The sequence below is a fragment of the Teleopsis dalmanni genome, chromosome 1 (assembly GCF_002237135.1).
Source record: "Teleopsis dalmanni isolate 2A chromosome 1, ASM223713v2, whole genome shotgun sequence".
NCBI classification, from domain to species: Eukaryota; Metazoa; Arthropoda; class Insecta; order Diptera; family Diopsidae; genus Teleopsis; species Teleopsis dalmanni.
This window is the reverse complement of record NC_051846.1, coordinates 105,303,543-105,329,924: the sequence shown is the minus strand read 5'-3', so window position 1 is coordinate 105,329,924 and position 26,382 is coordinate 105,303,543. Positions and strand designations below refer to the sequence as shown.

At 31.1% G+C, this 26,382-nt stretch overlaps 1 protein-coding gene across 1 annotated transcript in view; it reads right to left on the bottom strand.

Annotated features, from left to right (window-relative positions):
• Positions 1-2,650: 2,650 nt before the first annotated feature.
• LOC119664581 (serine/threonine-protein kinase ATM-like) overlaps positions 2,651-26,382 on the bottom strand; it is a 34,998-nt gene continuing 11,266 nt past the window's right edge. The window contains exons 8-9 of the mRNA XM_038074041.1: positions 3,171-4,140; positions 2,651-2,728 (exon numbers count right to left, since the gene is read on the bottom strand). Coding sequence (XP_037929969.1) covers positions 2,651-2,728; positions 3,171-4,140 — 1,048 coding nt within the window. The remainder of the gene's footprint in view (positions 2,729-3,170; positions 4,141-26,382) is intronic.

Below are 26,382 nucleotides of genomic sequence, written 5' to 3'. Positions count from 1 at the left end.
ATTCGAACTACCTGAAAAACCAACTGGTTTTAACTTGTATGCTTCTACTGCATTACACAAAGAGGCTTAAAATTTCCTTATAGTAACATTTCTTTATCTTCTTTGCTTGTGATCAAAGAATACTTGTACAAGAACGGTAACATAAATGTAAACAACACAAACCAACCAATACACTCTCAAAATAATTTACTACTACCACACTAAACATGTTATTTTGTTGTTGCAAGTCGACCCATCAGGAGTGAAAAATTTCATCACACCGAACGGTACGATTCACCACTACGAACGGTCTTTAATTTTTTTTTCTACGAAAGAGCGATATGAAGAGCGAAAATTGGGTTTTGTTTAGGTTTTTTGACAGCAAAAACTGAAAAACGTAGTCAAATCAAACTAAGTTGTAAAAGGTAGTGAATAAATTACTTTTTTAAAAATAATTATATTTGTCAATTACAATTATTATCTTAGTTATTAATGTTTGAAGATGGTGCGGAATTGCGTAATAGAATTAAGTTATTTAAGGGAATATATGAATTTCCCAAATATGACGAAAGGTAAAAAACAATAATTTATTAATTGTCAATTTAAAATATATGTTTTATGTTAAATGTGATTTGTTTGTTTTTATGTTTATAAATACAAATTAGTAAAACAAAAATATATGTGAGTATATAAATATATTTTAATAAAGTTTTCTTATGTGTTAATTTGTGTTTGTTAAATATGTGAAAAATCTAATAAAAAAAATAAATAAAAACACAAAAATTGTATGTTTGCAATGATACGTTAGTGAAAGATACTTCTTTGGCAGTATACCGAATTATTTTATTCATCACAAACTTCATTTCTGCAAAATATTAGTTTTAGTGTTGATATTGATTTAAATGAAGAAGCATATCTTAAGCTGAATGCTTTTACCTACTTAAATGCTTTGTTTTTTGATCATTTATTGCATTTTTACAAAATTTTAGTCATTTTGTAAAACTATATTGCCTATATTATTTTAATGAATACTCATAAAACTGTGTTATGTGGATTTATTCCCCACAGTTGTCAACTTAAGTTTTGTCTTACTTCCTATTAAACCAAATACAAGACAAAGCGCAATATTACAGTTTTTGTTTAGGAATTTATCCTATGCACAAAGTAACGCATTTATTTTACACACTTCTGAGTGCACTGAAGATAACTTACTGTTTATGCTGATTCACTATGGTATAGTAAAATACCACCACACTTATCTTAAAAATGAAAATCCCAGCATAATTACTTTGGTTTACTTAACTTTTCACTTTCAATTAATTTCTAAAGAAACCTTAAAAGAGGATGGTCGTGGTTTCGATTGTAGCACGGTGTATAACAACCATAAACTTCATATTCTTTAAAACTCTTATATTCCAATTTAAATGACCTAACCATTGCATTTTTATAATTTATGGCATGAGTCAGAAAACGATACTTTTGACACAAATAATTTGCCACTTTAATTTCGGTTAAGAGCCATGTGGTGTCAAACATGGGCGTACCCAGGGCCGGAATTATTCCAACCAATGTTAGAATAAGGTAACATTATTATTGTAAGAATTATTGTAAGAGTTAGCATAAGTTTTACAAGGCAGTCTTGTTGAGAACAGAGTCTTGTGTAGAACGGAGTCTGAGACAAACCTTATATTGTATAAGACAAATTTTTAAAAATAATGATATCAATAAAAATTAAAAAGTATGAGAAATACTTATAAACTAAATGTAGTACTAATTTTTCTAAGGACAACACAGATACCAACACAAGATACCAACATCATGTAAATTTGAAATTTTTCAATATTCATAAAATGTTTTTTATTAAATTTTATATAATAATAGGGGTATTCAGGCAACTAATTAGTTGCTTAGTAGTTGATTACAACAAAAATTTGCACACAAAAATGAAACTAAGCAGAGAATCAACTATTTCGGTGATTCTCAGATTAGTACAAATTTGATTAATAGTGTTGCCAGTCCCAAGTGTCGTAATAATAACTTAAAATGAACTTTTGTATAGAAATTTGTTAGCTATCTCTCTCAGCTGTTTGAATTGTGTGTAAACAATTTTCACTGTTAACGTATGTTTCGCTTTTGCTGTTGATGCGAGTGCTGCCAAGACATTTACACACAACAAACTAATCAGATTACGCATTTTGGGTCGTTCAAGCAACTGATTAACATCAAAATGCTAAATTTTTTTTATATTAAGTTTTTGAATCAACTAAGCAACTAATCAGTTGCCTGAATACCCCTAATATTTCCACTTAAAAATCTCATATAAATTTTACAAACGATGAGCATGCACCCACTCTCATCAATAGATTTTTCGCTACTGATCATACAGTAATGTACTTACTTACTTACTCACATACAGTAATGTATGTAAACTAATAATACGCATCATTCACCACAATTGACTGATTTAAATATTTATATATTTATTTATCATATATTATTTGTTACAATATATATTTTGTTTACATGATGTGATATTATTAACCAAATAAGATACGCACAAGTTTTTTATTTTATTAAAAGCTAAAAATATGATTAGCAAGTAGTAACAAATTATTATATTGCAACTCCAAAAGAGAGTAATTTGATGTTATCGTGGTAAGATCACATGTATTCAATACGTGCGCCAAATTGGGCGAAGTTTCCGTTCTTGTACCAGTATTCTTTGCTTGCGATCTTGCACAACAGCATTCTTTATATTATTCCGTTACAATACAATCGAAATTGTATATTTCAATTTATGTATTTTCAAGCAAATTACTAAATTTTGGTTTACCAAACATAACAAATACTTAAAATTAATTTAATTGTTATTTACGATATAATTGACATGTCATAACATTTATAAATTAATTTTAGCAGCAATTGTTATCGTTTGACAAATTTTTAATAATGAACAAAAAAAAAAGAACAAAGAATAAGTGCAAAGATTCTTGCTCAAAATTTGAACTGTATGTGAAAAAGTCAGCAGATAACAATTATACATTTTGGATAATTGTTATATGAATTATATTTAAGATGATCAAAAAAATAATCATATTTTTTTTCATTAAAATAAACAACAACCTACAATTTGATATAACACGAATATATAAACATATTAATAATAATAGATAATTTAAAAAATTACTTACCTCTATATGGTTCAAAAATACAAGGATACGTTTTGTTAGAGGACATTGAGTGTAATTGTCATTGTTAAAAGCTTTATATTGCAATAAGAACTTCATAACAGAAGATATTTTATATAAACAATTAAGATCATACAAAATATCATTAATAGTACTGTTTTTAGATTTTTCCAAGTCTAGTATCTCTAATAGAACTCCATAATTTTTTTGAAATAGACAGTTACTCAAAACTGCTTTAGAAATCATTAAAGATTCTTCATTAAAAAGTTGAATTTGTTTTTCATTTTTATTTATAAAAACACATTTCCTTAAATATTTATATTGTAGAATATCGAAATGTGTATGATAATCAACAATGTGATCAGATTCATTGTAAGACTTTTTTTCCAAAAAGTTAATAACTGCAGATGCTGCTGTATCTGAAATCAATTCCGTATCAATTGATTTAACATTTCGAATTAAACTTCTGACATCAGAAGATATTGTATTCGTATCATATAACCATGTTAATATGCTGACACAAATATCCGAACCTTTATCAATTCCACAAATATTTGAATTATCCAAAATTGAACGAACAGTTATAATGCACTCATTACGTCTCATTGTGTTTATAGTTGTAAATGACTGTATCAAGGCTTCGCACTGATTTTTTGACATCTTTCCATATGGTATAACTGTTTGAAGTAATTTTTGTTTTTCTATAATAATTTCCGAGCCATTGGAAATTTCAGAAACCAACAGATCAGTAAATTTTTTCCACAATTGTTCAATGGATTTTTTAACAACATGACACATTTCGTAATGAAGTTCAAACTTTAATAATGCACGTATGCAAGTATTTATAATGTACAAAATATTTCTGGTTGTTCTTTCTTCATACATGAGTAAAACAGTAGTTAATACATCGACGTAATTAGTTGAGTTAAGTACACAATTATAATTGGAAATTAAGGTACTTAAAATACAAAACCTGAAATTAACATACATATTAATATTATTATTAGTTACAATAGTTTATCAAAAATACTGAAAAAGCATATTGGGGTACATACATTTTATCAAATTTCAAAATGTTTAATCTTTAGATAACTTCAAACATATTTCTATATTCTTTTCGGATATAATTTCTTAAGCGAATTGTTTACAATTTGATGAAATAAATTATTATTTATGAATGGACCGAACAATAAAGCTAGAAATATAACGTATGCTTCCGTATGTACTTATAAAAAAATTCAAGTAAAAGTTCCTGTACCTAAAATCTAGGTAGATAAGAGAATTTATATTTGTTATTCAAAACAAATTTTTAAAAATTTAATGGATAGCCAGAAAAAAAACTGCGTCTATACTTTCTGCATCATGATATTTCTGACTTAATACGAACATAAAAAACTATAACCGCGGTAAATCGTCCTCTAGAAATTTGTTATATAACAATTTTTCTTTACACGTCGAAAACTTTACGGATTACCCTTTTATAATAAGGTACTATTACGTGTTAAGAGAGAAATACAATCGAAGAAACCGTATTATTTTTGTAAAAATCATTTTATCACCAAACCGGGATATGTAGTCCTTCGTCAACCGTTTGGTCTTGCCATTGTCAATATCCTTCTTAGCGGCAGAGCTATTGTTCACGTTATCATAGACTAGATCAACGTTGTCACTCGCGGTGCCCTGAGAATAGTTGACGATGAAAGCTACTTTTAAACGGTCAACGCTGCTGTTGCTCTTTTGGTTAACTACGTTGTTATGTATGACACATTAAAACAAATGTAAACAAATGCAAATAATATTTTATTTTTAAAAGTGCTTATGCACAAATTATTTTTGTAAATTATTTATAATTATTAATGTAATATGTAAGGCGCCCGCACACGGAAGAACCACCACAATGCAAGTAGAATGTTTGTTCATAGCAAGTATGCAATTGTTACTTGACACTTTTTTCTATGAGACCCAAACTTTTTAGTGCCACCGCAAGTTAAATAAATAAGAAAAATAATTATTAATTACTTATAATTATTAATTAATTAATAAATGGCAGATTTCTTCCAGCTAATTTTAATATGAAGAAATTTATAACTTCGACTAAAGGAATCTTTTGACAAATCCTGTAGAAATCCAGGATAAAAATACTAAATTTAATTCATGACGATTCTGCTGATCCTCAAGCACTGGATACGGTCCTTCGTATGGTTTGCGAACCATTGAATTCCTAACAACACACGAACGATGATGTGAACAGATGTTTTTCGAAGAATAGTTCCGTTTTTTATATGATTGGATGTACTGGTCGGAACTCACCTAGACCGAAGGTTAACTGAGCTGGAGATGCGCCGTTGTCTTCTTTACAACCACTTCGAAAACCTAATAAGATCAGCGGTAATGCATCGACCCGCCGTTAAACGTTGGGTGGTACGCTGAATTTTGAAGATGTCGAATGCCTAAGATTTTTACCAGTTCGTTAAACAATAATGATTCGAATTGACCTGGGTCGGCAGTGACACGTAACGGTATACCAAATTTTGCTACCCAATTGCTGTGAAATGCATGAGCAACTGCTTGCGCAGTTATATCTTCAAGAGAACAAACTTTAGTCCATAGCGTGTATCGATCTATCATCGTTAGACAATAGCGAAAACCTTTGCAAAAGGGCAGAGGTCCGAATAAATCGATGTTGATATGCTTGAAATTTGCAATCGGGTTCATAAATGCCCGTTTTCGCCTAGGTATGATACTTCTTTTTAATATCAGGCCAAACGAATCTTTGTACCATCAGCTTCTTAGTAGCTTTAATTCCAGGATAATTGATATTATGTAGCGAGTCGAAGAAAATGCTTCAGATTTCGGTAAACCTAACAGTGCCGCTTCAGCTAGTTGTTCCTTATACTTTTCGAAAGTCTTTCACTATTCATTCGACCAGACAATTTCTGTCCTGTCTTTCTTTTTATTGTCATTTAGCATATTTGAAAGGGCAGCCTATTGCTCGGAAGCATGAGATATAAATCTTCGGAAAAAATTCAACATACCCAAGTAGCGTTTAAGATCGCATTTTCTGTCTGGCAATTTGTATTCGCATAGTGCCTTGACGCGTTCAAGTGGTGGTTTAACACCATCGTTACTAAATGTAAAACCCAGAAATTTGACTTCCGGTTTTTTGAATACACATTTCGATGACTATATTATTATGCCGTGTTCTTGTAGGTTTGCAAAAACTTTTCTTGGGTGCGAGCGATATTTGTCAACATTTCTCGAAGACATCAAAATATCATACAGATATGCCTAAGCAAAATCAAACTGCCTCAAAATTTGATTCATAAAACGTTGAAAAGTTTGACTTTCATTTCTGAGATCAAAACTTATGAAGACAAATTCGAATATGCCAAAAGGGATCATTATGTCAGTCTTTCGTATATCAGAATCTTTAACTGGAATTTGATGGTAATCACCGCACGGAGGACCTTTTGTTACAATGTGGTGAGTAATACCTGGTGCCATTTTAGTTGAGACAATTCCAGGACGATGTTAAATACTCGTAAAATTTCTTGAAACGGTTGATTGTTGACAATTTACACACTGGATCATTGATATTGATTAGGATGCAGGAACTGATGCTTAGTTCGCTCGTCAATTAGTTTGCGCCTCTGTAAGTTAACAGAAATCTCAAAATGTGAAAGAAAATCAGTGCCTACTATGAGTTGTCATACATTAGCCATTATAAACGTCCAAGTAAGACTAGATCCAACGTTTCCGTCTTGTCGCCATATATTTGTGTAGGTGGTTTATTTGAGGCATATAAATATACATTTTTATCTGGATACTTTTGTTAACTGCTGTTTGGAAATAAAATACGACGTCGACACCTGTGTCAATTAATAACTTTATTTTGGTTAGATTTTTTTTTTAATAAGGCTGTATGTATATTTGCCTTCTCCTCAAATTTGTGGTAAAATCAGCAAATGCCGTTATTTTCGTTGCTACGAGATCGAGACCGCGAGCTACTGCGAAAACTTATTCTTTTATCACTATGCGACCTTAGTACTTACACTTGTAATACAGCAACTTCTTTACTAAGCACGTTAATCTGTTGCTTGAAGTCAAGTTCGGTTGTGTCGCATTTACCTGTCCAGTGTGATTATCATTTATTGAACAGGAATCACTTACTTCCGTCACTTTGTCGGTTAGAAATGCGATTTGATCTAATGGTTCTGAACTTATGGAGATTTGCTGTGAAAATCTGGCTTACCATATGGATTTAGCATTGTGTCGCCAATTTGTTTGCCGGCTAACACGATAGCTCGATATTTTGCAGTAATTTCTTCAGATTTTTCTACTCCGATTCGGCATATTCTTCAATAAGTCGGGATTTAAGAGCTGCGTAGCGATCTATGGCTGGTGGGTTCAGAATAAGATCGTTAACTTATGGCAAAATGTTGTTGTCCAATGCTGCCACAATTTTGTGGAATTTCGTAATTTCATATGTAATTGCAGCATTCAAAAATTGTGATTCAATTTTCGCGAACCACAATTCCAGACGGTTCTGCCAGTAGGGTGAGACCATCACTGAAACTCTCGTCAGTTTTTGAGGTGCTGTCACTATGTTGTCTGCTGTAGTTGCAATATTAGTAGCTGTGTATCTCGTTGGTTGCGGCTACCTTATTTTCCATCATACGTACTTAAGCGAAGTCACCAATTATGTAGAGATGTATTTATTTAAACGCTTGTGATTTGATTTAAAACTCTAAAGATTTATTATTAAGAAACACTAATTTACACAAATTTAGAATGACTGTTGGCACTAATGTTGATGCGTCGTTTTTCGCTTTTCTCTGCATACTCAACATTTTTTTGTTGACAACTGATTGTCTCTCTTTTGACGTTAACAAGTATGGACAGAGTAGTGTACTGTCATATGGATATATTTCAACTATGACCACACACAATGTACTGTGTGAGGTAATTATCTTGACAAGCTAACCCAAAACACTTGAAATGCGATTCGTATCGCATTTCCCAAAGTGCCAAATATAAAATAATTTATGAGTTGGAAATTCGACTCATACTATTTGTCATTTCTTTATGACAAACAGTTTCGCCGCATATTTAATTGTTTTTAATATACGCTTGACAAATTTAGGTTGAGGTTTGTAAAGCATGTTAAGTGTTTTCCGGGATCATATTGCAAGCAAGTATGCATGCAATATGATTTGCCCTAGTTACAGCTGGTGACCATATGTGTGCCACTGTAACACAAATTATAAAAAGAGTAAGACAGACCAATGACTGTAATACATAATATTTATGATTAATATTAACCAATAGAATTTAAGCATATAAAGCAGAACGCAGATAATTATGTAAAGCGTTCTTAGTAAATAAGAAAACCGAACTTTCCTCGGTTTAGAAAATGAAGTATGAAGTCAGTCTCTTGACGGAAACCTAATTCGAAATATACTTATTCAAAACATGTAAAAATAAAGAAAATTAAAAACACATTAAATATAGACTTTTAATTTATTAAAGAACACATCAAACTTATTACAGTAGTTATATGGCCGCCATAAAATATTTACATAGAAATTCATGAAAACAAATATGGGTGTAGCCAGACTCATGTGATATGAAAGGGGCTAATATATCATGTCTCAAATGGAGGGATAAAACTGAAATGATTGAAAACGTAAAAAAAAACAAATTAAAGACGCGTATAGTTGAACACTTTTAGAAATCTTATATACGCACATATATATCTAAAGATATATATTAGGCTTATTAGGTTAAGGTATATAGACAAATGTTTTTTAAAAAAATCGGTTGACGCTACCCCGCAAATCACTTCATTTTACTTTAAAAAATAATCTGTGTAAAATTTTAGTTCAATTGGATAAGTGGAAATGGTGTCCCAAGAGCCCCAAAGTTTGGAAAATAACGATTTTTTCCATCAAATTCATATTTGATTGCTTACATCTCCGACATATTTAAATTTACAAAAAAACTGTCTTCCCAAAAGTTATAGATCTATTAAAAATAAACAATTCACTCATATAAAGTTTTTCTGTATTTATAATAATTATTAAAAAAAAAAAATTAGCTGAAAGCTAGAAAGCCGATTGCTAGATTTGTAAGTGCTATGAATGTAATTGCCCGCTTCAGCTTTACAAAAATTGCTAATTCTACAAATTTTTAGCAATTTTACAAAAATTGCTAAAAATACTAATTCAGGTTTTCTCCGACATCAACGTTTATTTTTGGCCAGAACTTTTGAAATCGTTGAAATAGGTCAACGTTTGGGCTTTCAGACTTGGAAATCTTAGCATGAAAAACACTTTTGAAAATAATTTCATAAATGCGATGTCTGCAAACTAAATATGAAAAATATTTTTCTAAACGTTTTTTAATAACTAAGCAAGTTCCGTTAAAGTTACTGCTGTCAAAAACTCAAGCTTGCACATGATCCTGCAAACCCCATTCAAAAATTGATTACAAATAGCAAATGCCTGTGCTCTTCCGGTAACATTTTTCATTGCAGGCACTTCAAGTTATTACTCAACAGACCCCCTTGAGACAACCTTTGAACTTTTTTTTAAGTGTTCTACTCTTTGTGATCGCAGGTATTGTCAAACAATGCGTATGGAATATTTGTTCAAAATAAAACTATTTAGATCATGTCCTAATGATTCGATTATGGCAATATTGAGACGAACAGCATTGCGATCACTAATTTTGCAAGCATCAAAGACAGCTGCAATAACCAGAAAAGGAGGAATCACACCGATGATGGGGCCGGAACCTTTTTGTGGACTAGGAAATAGTACGCCGCTTTCTCTCATAAAAATAAAGGAGAACCAGAATAAAAAGAATTACTGGGATAATATACAAGGTTTAAAACAATCCAAATCACTTATTGATACTAAGATTGTATGAACCTATCAAAAGAAAAACTTAGAATTATCACAGGAATCCTAACAGGGCACTGTAGACTCTGTAAAATAGGTTCGATACTACTTTTTATTGACGTAACCAATAATAATAATAATAATAATAAGACAGTTACAATCTTCTGATCTACACTTCCTAAGTTTCCTCTTGCTCTTTTGAATAGTGTAGGTGTGACCGCCATTAATTTTTAATTTCACTTTATTAATTTCGATATCACTAGAAGAATTTTCATTTTCTAATGATATAGGTAACGACACAGTTTCTAATCAAAATGTTACAATAATTTAATTTTTCTGGCAGATCAAGCAAGGAATACTTACCTAATTCTTTCATTTGCCATATGCAGCGTTCTCCTCTAAGTAAAAGTACTTGATTCCTTGATTCACTTCTTGTTTCTTAAATTCAAATTCATATGCGCACATAGTGTTGCAAAACAATTAATCTACTACACAATTTTTGTTTTCTTTTAAATTTTATACCGTGTAATTGTGTAATTTTAAATAACCAGATATTGTTGAAAATTGAAGATCAACTTCCAAACCAAAAGTAAATATAATCTAAGCGTAAGAGACGCTAAAAGATAATTATTAGTGGTATTTATACATACACATGTACATAAATTAGAACATGAGTCTACACCGAACTCCTCTCCGCATACGTAGGAAATCAGTAAGTGATGATAAAAACTTCGAAGTAATTAAAACAAAATTTGATAACAATAAAAACATAGGCCCACAAACACCGTTGATTAAACAGTTTATGACAGCAAACGAAGTAAAGTCCGCTGGTGCACTCATGCAGACTGGCATAGACCGATACATTATGGTTGTTAATAAAAAGCGAAAGCTGAGTTCCCAATATCTCAACTCTCAATTGAATAAACCAAAAAAAGTCTAATAACTTGACCATACCCGACACCCAAAACCGATTTTCCCTACTTAATAATGATGAAGAAACGCCTAATGCCGGAACCAATGAAGCCAAAAAAAAGTCCAAAACTGCCTCCAATATACTGGCGCGAAAAAAAATAGCAACTAGCTTGTTTCTCTTCTCTTATGTGCTACAGGCAACATAGATGAAACAAAAATACAAGTGTATGCCGAAAATAATTTTCGTACTGTGACAGCTCTACTCGAAAAAAATAAGAAACACTTACACATACCAACTGAAAAGCAGTAAAGAGCTTGTTGTTGTTTTAAAAGGCGTTGTAATAATAAATTTGTTTTGATACACACATTTATTATATTTGTTTTTATTTTTATTAGACTTTTCTTTCGACTTTATTAGTTTCTTCTAATTGAATTAGCAGGAAGAAATCTGCACATTAGTAGGCATCCGAGAATGCCGAAACAAAAATAAAAGTGAGAATTTGGTTTAAGCTGTTCGAGCTCAGTTTCAAATCGGAATTTTATTAACAATTTTCCAAACTATTTATACAAAAGTTTTACTATAATTTACAAATATTTTTCTTAATAATTTTAATTGCGGCGGCCACGGCAGGTTGACCCACGTCAATGCTTAGAAAATATTATGACACATTCAAGTGTGTCATATTGACATGTGCAGAATAGTAGCACAGAAAAGAAAAGTATCAAATAGCAATTGCAACTTGCTATGACCAAATACTCTATTTGCATTGCGGTGGTTCTTCCGTGTGCGATCGCATTATATATTACATTGGTTAATATAAAATAATTTGTGCATAAGCACTTTCAAAAATACATAAAATAATTTATTGTTTGTTTTTGTTTACATTTGTTGCGCTATACACAACACGTCGAATCTAATGTAAGCACAGAAGAAATCAAAGAAGCTTTGCACTTAGTCGGTTTTAAAGTCAAAAACATTTACAACATAATAAACAAAAATAAAATTCCTCAGCGTCTCTTTAAAATTGAATTAGAACCAGAAAGCAGCAAATATAGAAAAAACAAAATTCATCCAATATATGAGCTTTATTGCACAGATAAATAATCATTAAAGGACCACACAAACGTACAAACATAGTTCAATGTAATAACTGCCTCGAATACGGTCACACCAAAAGCTATTGTTCGCTACGTTCGGTCTGTTTGATTTCTGGAGAGCTGCATATCTCGTCCAATTGCGCAGCTAAAAAATGGAAATAATGTTATTAAATGCAACAACTGCCAAGATTCTCACACAGCAAACTATAGAGGATGCCCCGTCGACAAAGACTTGAAAAATGAAATTCACTATTAGACCTAAGATCTCGCCACGTAATTTCATATATACCAACGAACAATTTCCTCAGATAAATCAAGCCACTCCTATTGCAACAACTAACACTAATGAATTAACTTACGCAAACGTTAAAAACTCTTCTAACATACCAAGCAATATTACTCAATCGGAAACCCCTACCCTACAGATGGTGATTGATAGGTGATTGAATGAATATTTTAGTATGTAAGATTTAAATAATTATTGTTAGACTTTTTAAGTGATTTAATAAATAAAAAGAAAAAAAAAAAACTTCTTGTTTCTCTTCGAATTTCTTCATAATCTAGGCCATATATGTTACCAAGGCGGCTAATGATATATTAAAAAGTTCTTATCGTCTTCTATTGTTATCATCTAAAGTGCATTTGCGTGTGCCAAATCGAATAATGCCTCTAATCCTTTTGTGAATTCTGATTCTTTTTGCAAAGCACTCCATTCTTGATGTAGGTTTTCTAATTTATTTATGCAATGTTTTTGTTCATTTATTGAAAAAAAAAAAATTTGATACTTCGCTATTTGATGATAATTTACTACTAGTCAACCCACTAGAATGATAATCAACAAGATATATATTTTTACGCAAATTTAAAAAAGACATCTTGGTAACACTTTTTAATGTAATCACTTTGAATTATTTTACAGTAATGATTTTTAACAGCTGAGAGTTCAAGAAGTAAGACGATAAAATACCATAAAATTCACATCGTATTCCAATGAATAACACAGACACACATTTATGTATACAACTATCCAAATGTTAGACTTTTTGTAGCAAATTTTCTAAAGAACATACAGTCATGCGGGCAAATGCATTCACAGAACTTACCTAAATTCAATCGGATGATCAGTTAATTTTTTCTTTCATTCAAAAATTACTAGAAATACAGAAAAACTTTGTATGAGTGAATTTTTTACTTTTAATAGATCTATAACTTTTACAAAGAGAGTTTTTTTTGTAAAATTATATATGTCGGAGATATAAGTAATTAAATATGAATTTTATGGAAAAAATGGTTATTTTCCAAACTTTTGGGCTCTTGGGACGCCATTTCCACTTACATATACAATTGAACTAAAATTTTACACATATTATTTTTTTTAGTAAAATGAACCGATCGGGGGTGCCGCAGAAAATTTTCTGACTTTCAAAAATTAATGGCGCCCTAATATATATATATGGGTCATTCTTTTACAAACCGGACGGATTTTGGCAAAAAATGACCTCATCACCTCCTGAAAATCAGCTTTTCTCATTAAATAAGAAGACACGTATCTCGAGAAAAAATTTTGTAATTTTTTTCTTAGGAGATATGGACCTATGGGGTTTTCAGAATTGGCATTGTAGACACATTTTTAAACGGCCATGTCTTATGCTACATGAATGATAGAAACTTAAAATTTGTTGCGTTTTAAAGATAATTAATAAAACTATTAGGCAATTGTTTAAACGGTTATGATTGTTTATATTTAAGTACAAATATTAATCGCTAAATTTAAAAAAATAATTTTGTTTTCAAACGTAATCAAATAAATTAGTTTTGCGTCAACTCTATTTTCAAATCATGAATTTAAAATTCTCAATATTTTTCCCGATGACTCCAGCAATAACGATGAAGAAGATTACCCATATCAGTTTTAAAGAATCGACAAGAAAAATTTAATAGCACAGCAAAACTTTAAAAATCAAAATATTGAATCTAATGTATACTTGGTGTTTCCGAAGGACCACAACTTACTTCCCAAATGTTACAAAGCATATGATTAATGTTGTTAAAAAAAAATTGCTTCAAAAACATATATTAGCAGGCCCAATTCCAAAAAGCCATCAATCGCTAGGAAAACACGCACCCGAGGCAGTTTTCAACGAATGCGATGAAAACAGTCAAATAATGCCTGGTAATAAAGACTGCTTATCCGTAAAAATTTATGGAAAAGAGATCCAAATGCAATAATGACTTATTCCAAGTAATCTTAAAGAGCTGCATACTCTTTTCAAACTAAACCATCCAGACCTCAAATATGACTTTTCTAAATTTACATCTTGCAGGAGCAAGTGGCACACATACACAAAAACGTTAAATTAATAATAAATGGAGTATAAAATCACTGGTTACATATACTATAGATCCGATGAGTGACTATAAAGATTGCCTACACCGCATAATCCGCAGTTTTTTTTTTTTTTTTTTATTATTCCATTGATATTACAACTATCTTAAATATCTAGTAATACTTTTAACAAATGAAAATTTTGAAGTTTCAGTTATCCTAAATCATCATTTCAGATAACATGTTAATGATAATGATATATTACATATACATTTGCATACATTTCATAAATAAATAGGTAAATAAGTAAATAAATAGGTAAATAAAATAAATAAATAAATTGATAAATAAATATATAAGTAAATAAATAAATGAATAAATAATAAGTAAATAATAAATAAATAAATAAAAAGATAAATACATACATAATAAATAATAATAATAAATAATAATAATAAATAATAATAATAAATAATAATAAATAATAATAATAATAATAATAATAATAATAAATATATAATAATTATATAATAAATAATAATAATAAATAATAATATAAATAATAATAATAATAATATATAATAATAAATAAAATAATAATAATAATAAATAATAATAATAAATAATAATAATAAATAATAATAATAAATAATAATAATAAATAATAATAATAAATGATAATAATAAATTAATAAACATAAATTAAAGGAAAGGATTCAACTGAATTTAATACTTAATACTTAAGTATGTTGGAAGTGTACGTTTAAGACGTTTTTTGTACCCTAGTTCCAAGGCAGGAAGTCTTCTCATTTCTAGGTTTGAATGCTGAAAAAATTAAGATAAGTGGTTAGCACTGCTTTTTTGAATTGTTTCATGTACGGATGTCTCTTTTGTTTTACGTGATTTCCTGCTTAATTGGCTCAACATCACGGTGCTCTCAACACTCGTATTAATTTAAGCGTCAATCAACGCCCCATTGGAATAGTCTGCTTCTATTCCGCCGGTACCAATGAGGAAATTCATGCAAGTTATAACTACCACCTTGGTAAGATGCGAGGCCTACCTACTGACCTCTGCAGATCTTTGGGTCACAGCACCCGGTTTGAAACGCACACCACGGCGAATGAATGACAAGCAAAACATTCTTCCCGCGTAACTTTGGGTATTAACCACACCCACTTCGAGTCCAACACCAATGGTCAGCACAGCCGAAGCTGTCGGGCCACTGACCACCGAAGTACCAGATAGTATCATCTCCGGTATCATCTCCACAACTCACTACCATTTACACTTCTTGCATAAGTGTCAGACTGGCACTGGGGGATATTAGTCGCCTCTAACGACAGGCCATCCTAACCGCGGGAGTATTCTTTTCCCCTCTCCGCAGGGAATGTTTCATGTACAGTAGGGATATTCAGGTCTTTGTGAATGTCGTCGTTTCTGATGTACCATCTAACATCTACTATCGTTCACAGGATTTTTGATTGGAGCCTTTGAATAGTATTTATATAAGTTTTGCAGGTGGTTCCCCATATTTCAATTCCGTGTTTCCAAATCGGAACAATAATAGTTTTGTAAATTAGTAGTTTGTTATCTATTGACAGATTGGTATTTTTACCAAGAAGCCAATATCGATCTGCAAATCTTCGATAAGCTTTCTTTTTCTTCTGAATTATATGGTCCTTCCAAGTCAGCTTTTGGTCTAATAGCATGCCCAAGTATTTGGCTTTCTTACAGATTGGTATATCAATGTTAACAATTTTCAGTTTCTGTTCTTCAAATTTCCTGTTGGTGGAAATAACTTGGACAGCTTCTTCGGCGTTTATCTTTATCCCCCAGGTGTCAGACCAATGCATCACTTCGTTTAGATGATTTTGAAGGTTTACAGTTGCTTTAGTGATATCATGGTTCGTTGATAAAAGACCAGTGTCGTCAGCAAACGTTACAGTTAGTATTTCTCTACTTTTTGGCTTAGGAATGTCTGCAGTGTATAATAGATATAGGATCGGGCCCAATACACTCCCTTGAGGGACACCGGCTTCTATTTTTATCATGTGGGATGTGTCGTTTTGATATTGCACAAAGAAGTATCTAGCTTTAGGGTAGCTCTTCAGTAGTAAATAAAAATCGACCGGCAATATTCTTAATAGTTTGTAAAACAATTCTTCGAGCCAGACGCTGTCGAATGCTTTAGCTACGTCTAAAAACATACCCACAGTGATCTTCTTAGAGTCTATATTCATTGCAATTTTATTAGCCACCCAATGAATTTGCTAAATAGTAGAATGCTTTGGATAGTAGAGCGGAATGGATGGCATCATTACTACCCTTTGTCGCTTTCCATAACGAGTAATTTGTAACCTTTGTAGCACTCAATCTTGAGATAAAATTTGATACATTTTTTTGTCTTTCAGCCTCTAATAAATCTTTTAGCTCTTTTGTTAATTTATTCAACTTTGTTTTATTTGTGGAGCTCTAGATACTTGCCAAATTTTTCTTAACTTTCTTTTTTGTTCTATTTTATGTTTGATGTGATTCGGGACAGGTATTACATTTTTGGTTTTTGTTATTGGTGTAGATACACATGTTGCAGATAAGAGTAGAGAATTGAAATTGATTATTGCATTATTTATTTCCTCTTCTGTTGTTAGAGTTACATTTGTAACTAATTGTTCTTATATTATCTCGCGATATGTATCCCAACACGTTTTATAATTGTAAGTATTAATGTTCGTAGTAAGAGTTGCGCTGTAAACTAGTACTACCGGTGAGTGGTCAGAACACAACTCAAGACTGGAATGAATGGAAAGGTTACTTACATTTATGCTTTTTGTTATAAAGAAGTCAATCAAATCAGGTTGCTTTCTTGGGTCACTAGGCCAGTATGTTGGTTCACCAGTACTTATAAATTTTGCTTTGTATTCATTCAGTGCAGTGTAGAGATTTTTGCTCTTTGCAATTGTTAAGCGTGATTCCCTTAGCATATTCTTTGCGTTGAAATCCCCTCCGACTATAAATTTTTGACCAAGAGATTTAAGGAAATTTAAGTACGTGTCTTTGGTATTTGAGAACTTAGGACGACAATAAACAGCAGCCAATTTTAATAGATAATGGGAATCTTGAATAATTATTGTGGTCGCTTGTATTTGTTCTGTACTAAGATTTTCTGATTCAGAGCTAACTACACAGTTTTTTATGAAGATGACAGTTCCACCGTGCCCTTTTCCGTCGGGATGATTGGTTTGAAATATTGTGTAATTTTCTATTTTAACATAGCTTTTTTCAGTGAAATGCGTTTCTGAGGTTAATAGTATGTCGATCGAATTTGAGTACAGAAAAGTTTTTCATTCGTTGATATGTCTACTTATACCGTTTGCATTCCATGCTACTATTTTCAAGTCATTGAACTTACCCATTGATTTTTGTAACCAACGCCGTTAAAATTTTCATCATTTGACATTTGTGTTATGAATATTTTCATCATTTCTTTTAACTCTACGAGTTCTGAGTTGTAAGAGTTAGATTCAACAGGTTGTAAAAATAAGTTTATATTTTATTAAATGTAGTTAGATTTTTGTATTAATAAATAAAACAACTTTCCGTTTTGCTCGTCATGTTAAGACTGTCTTTATTTAAATTTCTTTTTTAAACCTAACATAGTTTCTTACAACTAATTTCCAATAGAATCTTATGTAATGATTCTATTGGTTGATACTTGTATTGCTATCGTCTAATTGGTTAACCCAAATTAGACGTATATAATGTTTTACAAAAATAACTTATATACATTTATTAGTTATATTATATTTCACAGTGGCACACATCTGGTAACCAACTGTATTGAGGGCAAATCATATTGCATGCACGATCGCTTGCAATATGATCTGTGAAACACTTAACACAAATTCATGTGCTGAGCATGCCGTAATCCAAATTGTCAAATGCATATTAGAACAATTAAATATGCACACAAATATTTTGTCATAAAGGAATGACAAAATAGACGAGTCAAATTTCTGACTCATAAATTATTTCATACATGACAATTAGGTTTTTCGGTCATGCTTGATATTTGAGTGTTTCGATTTGGTGTGACACATTAAATATCGCACACAACGTATTGTGTGTGGTCATGGTTAATATGACATGAATAATATGACATGGTCATGGTTAATATGAATATAAAGAATAAGAAAATTTTTATTTTAATAGAGTAATATTTAAATTTATTTTAATAGATAGATAGACATTACGTTAGTTCTTAACTCTAGATTATTTATTAAAGTAATTTAATAAGTTTTTATTTTTGTTTCAATAAATTTAATTGGTTTTTCTTTTATATTTTTATTTTATCTTAAAAATAACTTTGTGTTATTTTTATCTACTACTTTTGTTTCGTTTCCTATCTTAATTATGACATTGCTGTCTTCCACATTTATAACTTTAAATGGACCTGTATAGGGACTTATGCTTTTTCGTTTGTCTTGTGATTTTAGTAATATTTCGTCACCAATTTTAATTTTCGATGGGTTGCTACTACCTTTCGATTCTAAATGTCTTTTATTCTTAATTTCAATGGTTCGTTTTCTAGCATTGTTAAGAGATAATTTGAGTCGTGCTTTAAGTTCGTTAGAATATTCATCTAAATTGTATGTTCCTTTGTTTTCGTTTAAGTATTGTTCATTTGGTAATGAAGGTAATTTACCAAAAATTAGTTCGTGAGGTGTATAGTGTGTATCGACATGGGGCGTTGTGATATACGCTAATGTATAATATGGTATCCACTTGTCCCAGTCGTCATCTTGTGCAAAATTTAATAAATATTCGTTCATGACGCGATGGTTTCTTTCTACTAAACCAACTGTCTCGTGGTGGTATGGTGTCGAAAAAACTTGGTTTATGTACATTAGCTCTGTTACTTTAGTCATTAGTTCATTCAGGAATTCTGTGCCTCAATTTGTGTGTCAATTTCTGTGTCAATTTGTATTGTTTCGAAAGCGGTATATGGGGTTGAAGTAATTTGAAGTTGTTCTTTGCTATGTTTAATTTGTTTGTTCTTTTGACACTTTTCACATGTTGTGATGAATTTGTGTACCATTCGCTTCATGTGTATTCACGTGTATTTTTGTTTTAGTCTTATAATTGTTTTACGTATTCCAAGATGTCCGCTGATTGGATTGTTGTGGTATTCTTCAATCAATCTATACATTTTGATTGTGTCCGTGATGTGTTCTGGTTTCTTATATAACAATATTGTTAACTTTTTATTGTTTTTATTCTTCCGTTGCAACGTTTTAATAATATCCTTAAATTTATTTTTATCCATGGATTCAAATATTTTATCGTCGTATGATAATGCTAATTGCAATATATCTAGTTTTTCTGCTTGAGTTATCAGCTTAACCATAATCGAAATCGGCTTCGGAGGTATTTCGCCTAACTCTACGACAAATTCTTTTTCATCATAATATATAGAAGCATCTTCATTCTTCAGTTTTTCTCTACATTTAAATTGTAGTTTTCTAATTCCTCGTATGTCACTTATGGAAGTACAATCCCAGCAATAGAGTTGATCAGGCTCAGTAGGTTTTGTATCCACTTGTGTATTTGTCGAGGGTGCGCGCTTACTTTTGCTACGAGTCGTTATACATACTCGAGCTTTCTCATTAATTTGTTCTAAAATTTCATTTTCTACCGGAATACACATCTTGCGGTCGGACGTTTTATCTTCTTTAATTGGTATCAATCTTTTTAAAATGTCGCTGTCTATCTTAATTCTCGATAGTGCGTCGGCATTAGTATTTATTTTACCTTTTTTGTAAATGATGTCGAAGTCATAGTCAGATAGGTCTACTCGAATCCTCGTCATCTTAGAAGATGGATTCTTATGTACAAATAGAGATATCAATGGTCTATGGTCAGTGACGACGTGGAAATGTTTGCCATATACATATGGTCGAAAATAATTAATTGCCCAATGTATAGCAAGAAGTTTCTTTTCAATAACTGGCTTATTCAAGTCATGTTTTTGTAGAGCTTTACTTGCATAACATATTGGCAAATCTGAACCTATTTCTCCTTGTGAAATTACTGCACCGAGTGCATAATCAGATGCGTCTGTTGTGATTATAAAGGGTTTACTGAAATCAGGGTACTGAAGTATAGGAGGGTTTATAAGAATGGTTTTCAGTTGTTGGAATGCTGCGTCGAATTCTGAGTTCCATTCAAATTTTTGATTTTTCTTCAACATTCTGTTTAGAGGTTTAGTTATTGATGCAAAGTCTTTGATAAATCGCCTGTAGTAATTACAAAAGGCTACGTATCTTCTTACTTCATCGACATTCGTTGGTTTCGGATAGTCTCGTATTACTTTATGTTTATTTGGGTCCGTTTTGATGCCATTTTCTGTAATTATATGTCCTAAGTATGTAACTTCATGTTTTAGAAAGTTGCATTTATCAGGGTTTAATTTGAGGTTGTAATCGCTTAATCTTTGAAATACTTTTTCTAGGTTCATGTTATGGTGTTTCAAGCTATTGCCAAATATTATAATGTCATCGACATATAAAAAGGCTTTATTATCGAGACCTGTTAATGCGAGTGTTAACATTCGTTGGAAGCTGTTTGAACTAATTTTCAAGCCAAAAGGGAGTCTTTTAAATTCATAATGACCATCGTTAGTCGAAAATGCTGTTTTTTTTCGAGATTTGTCATCTATTGGTATTTGGTGGAAAGAGCTGGTCATGTCTAATGTTGAAAAATACCTAGCTTTTCCTAGTTTGTCTAATATGTCTTCAAGACGTGTAAGTGGAAATTTATCATTCACTATCTTGTGGTTGAGTTTTCTGTAGTCGATTACGAGTCTCCATTTCTTGTCATCGTTAAAGGATTTTTTTTGGTACTAATAATATTGGTGAGTTATACAGGCTTTTGGATGGTTGTATTATATTATCATCGAGTAGCTTTTGAACTTGAGATTTGATGTCTTCGTTGTGAACGTGCGGTAATCTATAGTTTTTTATGTATATTGGAACATTATCAGTAGTAGTAATATGTTCGGTATAGAAATTGTTGCATGTTAGAGTTTCTCCTTCTAGTAGAAATATGTGTTGGTACTTCGTTATTAATGGTGTGAGTTATCATCACCTTTGTTTTTTAATTGAAGCTTACCTAGAAGTTTCTGTAAACGTGTTTGGTTGTATTCTATTTTGGTATTTTTATTGATTTGTGTATAGTTTTTTAGTGGATAGGATTCAAACTTAAGTTTGTTAAGAGTTACGTCATAGTCATTCGTATTTAGAATTCTGATGTGGCAATTTCCTTTTGCCGGGACAATTGTGTTTGCTGTAAAAATGCCTTTGTCTATTTCTTTAGAGACTAATAGTGTATCTTCATTAAGATACATGTCGATTGGTAAAATGTTTTCAGTTCTGGCTTGTAATATCAATGGTTTATAATATATGGGGAGTTTGACCCTCTATCTACTACCCACTTTTACGAGGTTTTTGTGGACTCAAAACGGCTTTCATCCTTAGCTATTTGAGGAGGATTCGTCCTCCCTCCACCACAACTAACTAACTAATATATGGGGATTGTCATTTGTTGTAGGTTACATGTGATTGTTAGTGAAAATGTATAATAATCTATGTTGCACTGAAAATTGGTTAGAAAATCTCTACCGATGATGCCATCTACCTCGATTGGAAAATCCTCTTCGACTAGTGCGAATTGGTGATTTAATGCCATTCCTTCTACGATTATTTGTAATGTTGTGGTTCCTAATGATGTTCTGTAGCTATCTGTAATACCCATTAGAACGCATGTTCTACTAGAATCATAATTTAATTTCTGTTTGTTTTTTATAATGGATATATCTGCACCTGTATCTATCAGTAATGTTATGTTTGTATTGATGTTGGCACAGTGTACCGTAATGTAATTGGAGATATTAGGATTTAGTGTGTATATTCTTCTTATTGGTATACCAGAGGAGAGTTCTCCAGATTTTCCTCTGGTGGATTGTAGTTTTCCTGTGCTGTAGTTACTCTAATATAGTTGCGGTTTCTGTTGTTTTGTTGCTGATATCGGTTATCATATCTTCGATTTCGTCGGTTGTCATTGTTGTTGTTGTTATTATAATTGTTTTGACCATTGTTATTATAATTATTGTTATAATTGTTGTTTCTGTTATGATTGTTATTTCTGTTATAGTTATTATTATTGCGACCATTATTATCATTATTATTGTTGTTGTTATTTCGATTTTGATTCCTGTTGTTGTTTTGATTTCTATGTCCATTGTTGTTGGAATTGTAAGAATAGTAGTTTCTCTGTGAGGTGTTTTGATTACCTCCATGCCGGTTGTTGTTACCTCTTCCATTGTTCCTGTTATTTGTATTCCTGTTGTTCGCTTGGTGCCGTGTATATAATACTTGGTGTTGGTCTTGGAAGATTAGATTCTCAGCAAAGTTTCTAGCTTCGATGAATGATTTGAGTTGTGCTGCCTGCACTGTTTGGGAATATAAGGGATTTAAACCTTTTTTGTATGCTATTAATGCGTGCTCGTCATTGCAGAGCATGATAGCTTCACCTTGTGGGGACGTTGCTTGGAATTTCCTTTTTAGTAATGAAGCGGTGTTTAAGTTTGCAAGTAATTTTGCCATTTTTTCACTAAAGTCTGTTATTGATTGGTTGTTACCTTGTTTCATGTCACTAATCTTCTGTAATAACTGTGGTACTGTGTCTTTAGGGATGTACGTATTGGTCAATGAATCTATAAGTTGTTCTACCGACAGTGGAAAACCGATTGGAGATACTCTAGTACGAACTGAATGGTGTAATTTACAGTCTGTAATGTATTCTATAAATTCCTGTTTGTTTTCTGGGGTAACATTTCTTTCGTAGTTTTTTAGTCTAGATTCGAAATTGTTAGACATTGTGTTACGTATAGATGTATTTTCAGTGGAGTTCTGTGTACCGTTACCGTTCATAATATTTTCTGTAGTGGACATTTGGGATAAGTATAATTTTGTTTGTGAGTATTTTTCAAGAAAAATTTCTTTTAGGGCCTCTATTTGTTCAATTTTTGATTCACTATGTAAGGAGGTCACTATCCGTCTCAGATATTCTAATCTTTCTAATTTCTGTCTAATTGTCAGTTCGGTATATCCCCTAACGCTAGTCTTTTTTGCATTTTTTAAAGTGTTTTGTATTTCGGTAATGTATAAAGTGATTTTGTCCATGCATAATAAAGTTGTATAAAGAACGTAGTAAATGTGGACAAACGAAACAATGTACGACAAATAAGACAAGAATTATTTTATTAATAGTGGACAAACGAAGCAATGTACGACAAATAAGACAAGAATTATTTAGTTTAAAAATATTTAATTTTGGGTAAACAAAATTTCTTTACGCACAAAAAATTTTTCAGTACAATATTTAATTTTATTCATACAGATTCTAATTTGTTATATGATTAACAATAATATAATAATATTATTTATTTGTAATATTATAATATAATAATATGATACTATTTAAATGTATGTATATTTTTCATAATATATTTTATTTAAAAGGGAAGTATTTTATTATACTTCGTTTTGTATTCTATGTGCATGTTTATGCACGTATGATTTTATGTATTTATTTATTTTATATACTATATATAATACAATTGCAACTATAATTAATGTTATAAGGACTACCTGTTCATTTCCTGATTGTTGGATGGAGTTGATGTTGCTAATGACGTCTGTTTGTTGGTTGGTATTTTGCTGTGGTGGTGGAAAACCAGCCCATGTTGAATTGTTGACCATACCATGTATTGTTCAGTACCTTGTGTTTCTTCTAGTTGCTGCTAACGTCGGTTTGTATTTTGAATTTCTGATTTGATTTACTTGCACTTAATTATATTAATAAATTAATTGTATTGCATTAGTTTCTTCACCAGTGTCATTTCATTTCATTTCAATTCATGTCATTTCATCATGACTAAAGTTATTATTTTCATTAAACTTTTTTTTGTTTAGTAAGTCACGTGTTGTTTTGTTTCATAATATTATATTTATTGTATATTTTCACTAATATTATAAATTATTATAATATTCACTAATATTATGGTATTATTTAACTTATAGTGTAATTTTAGTATGTTAATATGTAATAATATGTTAATATTATTTACATTCACATTCACATTTGCAGTCACATTTAAGTTTTCTTAATTTTTCCGAATTGCAACTTTCAATTTTCGCAGGATTGCCATGTAAAAATAAGTTTTATATTTTATTAAATGTAATTAGATTTTTGTATTAATAAATAAAACAACTTTCCGTTTTGCTCGTCATGTTAAGACTGTCTTTATTTAAATTTCTTTCTTAAACCTAACATAGTTTCTTACAACTAATTTCCAATAGAATCTTATGTAATGATTCTATTGGTTGATACTTGTATTGCTATCGTCTAATTGGTTAACCCAAATTAGACGTATATAATGTTTTACAAAAATAACTTATATACATTTATTAGTTATATTATATTTCACAGTGGCACACATCTGGTAACCAACTGTATTGAGGGCAAATCATATTGCATGCACGATCGCTTGCAATATGATCTGTGAAACACTTAACACAAATTCATGTGCTGAGCATGCCGTAATCCAAACTGTCAAATGCATATTAGAAAAATTAAATATGCATACAAATATTTTGTCATAAAGGAATGACAAAATAGACGAGTCAAATTTCTGACTCATAAATTATTTCATACATGACAATTTAGGTTTTTCGGTCATGCTTGATATTTGAGTGTTTCGATTTGGTGTGACACATTAAATATCGCACACAACGTATTGTGTGTGGTCATGGTTAATATGACACTACAAGGTGTTTGACGCCTAACTTGGGCATATGATAATGTTTGTGGGATATTGGCATTTGTGTTTTGAGTGGTTGCATTGTTTGTTGTGTTCAAAGATTGTTGCTGACTTGTTTGGACGAGTGTTACTTTTTCTCTCATGATTGGATATCGTTTAATTTTAAGTGATTTGTACACCTCACATCCCTTGTAATTGGCTGTATGCTTTTGTCCGCATAATGCACAGCTTATGTCTTCAGAATTTCCTTTTGTTGGACAACTGGCGGTTTTATGATTTCCTGCACATTTAACACAAACCGGTGACTTAGTGCAGAAATTTTTTGTGTGTCCATAATTTTGACAGTTTGAACATTGAGGTATGAGTTTTTGAGGGCGAGGTGGCTCAAATTGAATTTTGCAGTGAAGTAAATATTTAATTGAGTAAATTTCTTTATTATTCACATTTTGTTTTAATTCTAAAGCGACTAAATTTAATGGCCTCTTAGTTTGTAGTTGTAATATGTTTTGGATATTTATGATTTCATAACCGTTTTCATGAAGACTTTAAAACCTCGTTCTTCCTTAGGTTTATATGTATAGTATTCGGTATTTTTTTTTTTAAAGTAGCTTTATTATGCTGGTGTAGTGAGTTGAGTCAAATGGTTGCAGTTTGACTTCATTATTTGGTAATACTTTTATTTCGTATTCGGTATTGCGTCAATTGCTTTTATTAAAATGTCTAGTCTCTCTACTTTTTGAATAATGAGCAGTGGTGGTTTGCTTTTTAATTTGTTTTGTTGCATCATTTACGTTGTTGTCGCTCTTTTCACTATTCACTTCGCCGTTATCATTTTCGTCCGATAAACATGCGAACCTTTTTGTTGGTTTGGCAAGCCAATAGTTCGTCAGGGTTTGCTGATTAGACGATTGCTCTTTTTGATTTTGTTTCTTAATCCTCTGCTTTTCTTTTTGATTATTAGGAGATGATCTATTTCTTTTTGTTGAAAGTGGAGTATTTTGAGTGGTACTCTGCAATTTTTGCAAAGGCGGAGAAATTGTTGACATTGTTGGTTATTGCATTAATGATGTTGTTGTTATTATGCTAGTTGTTAAT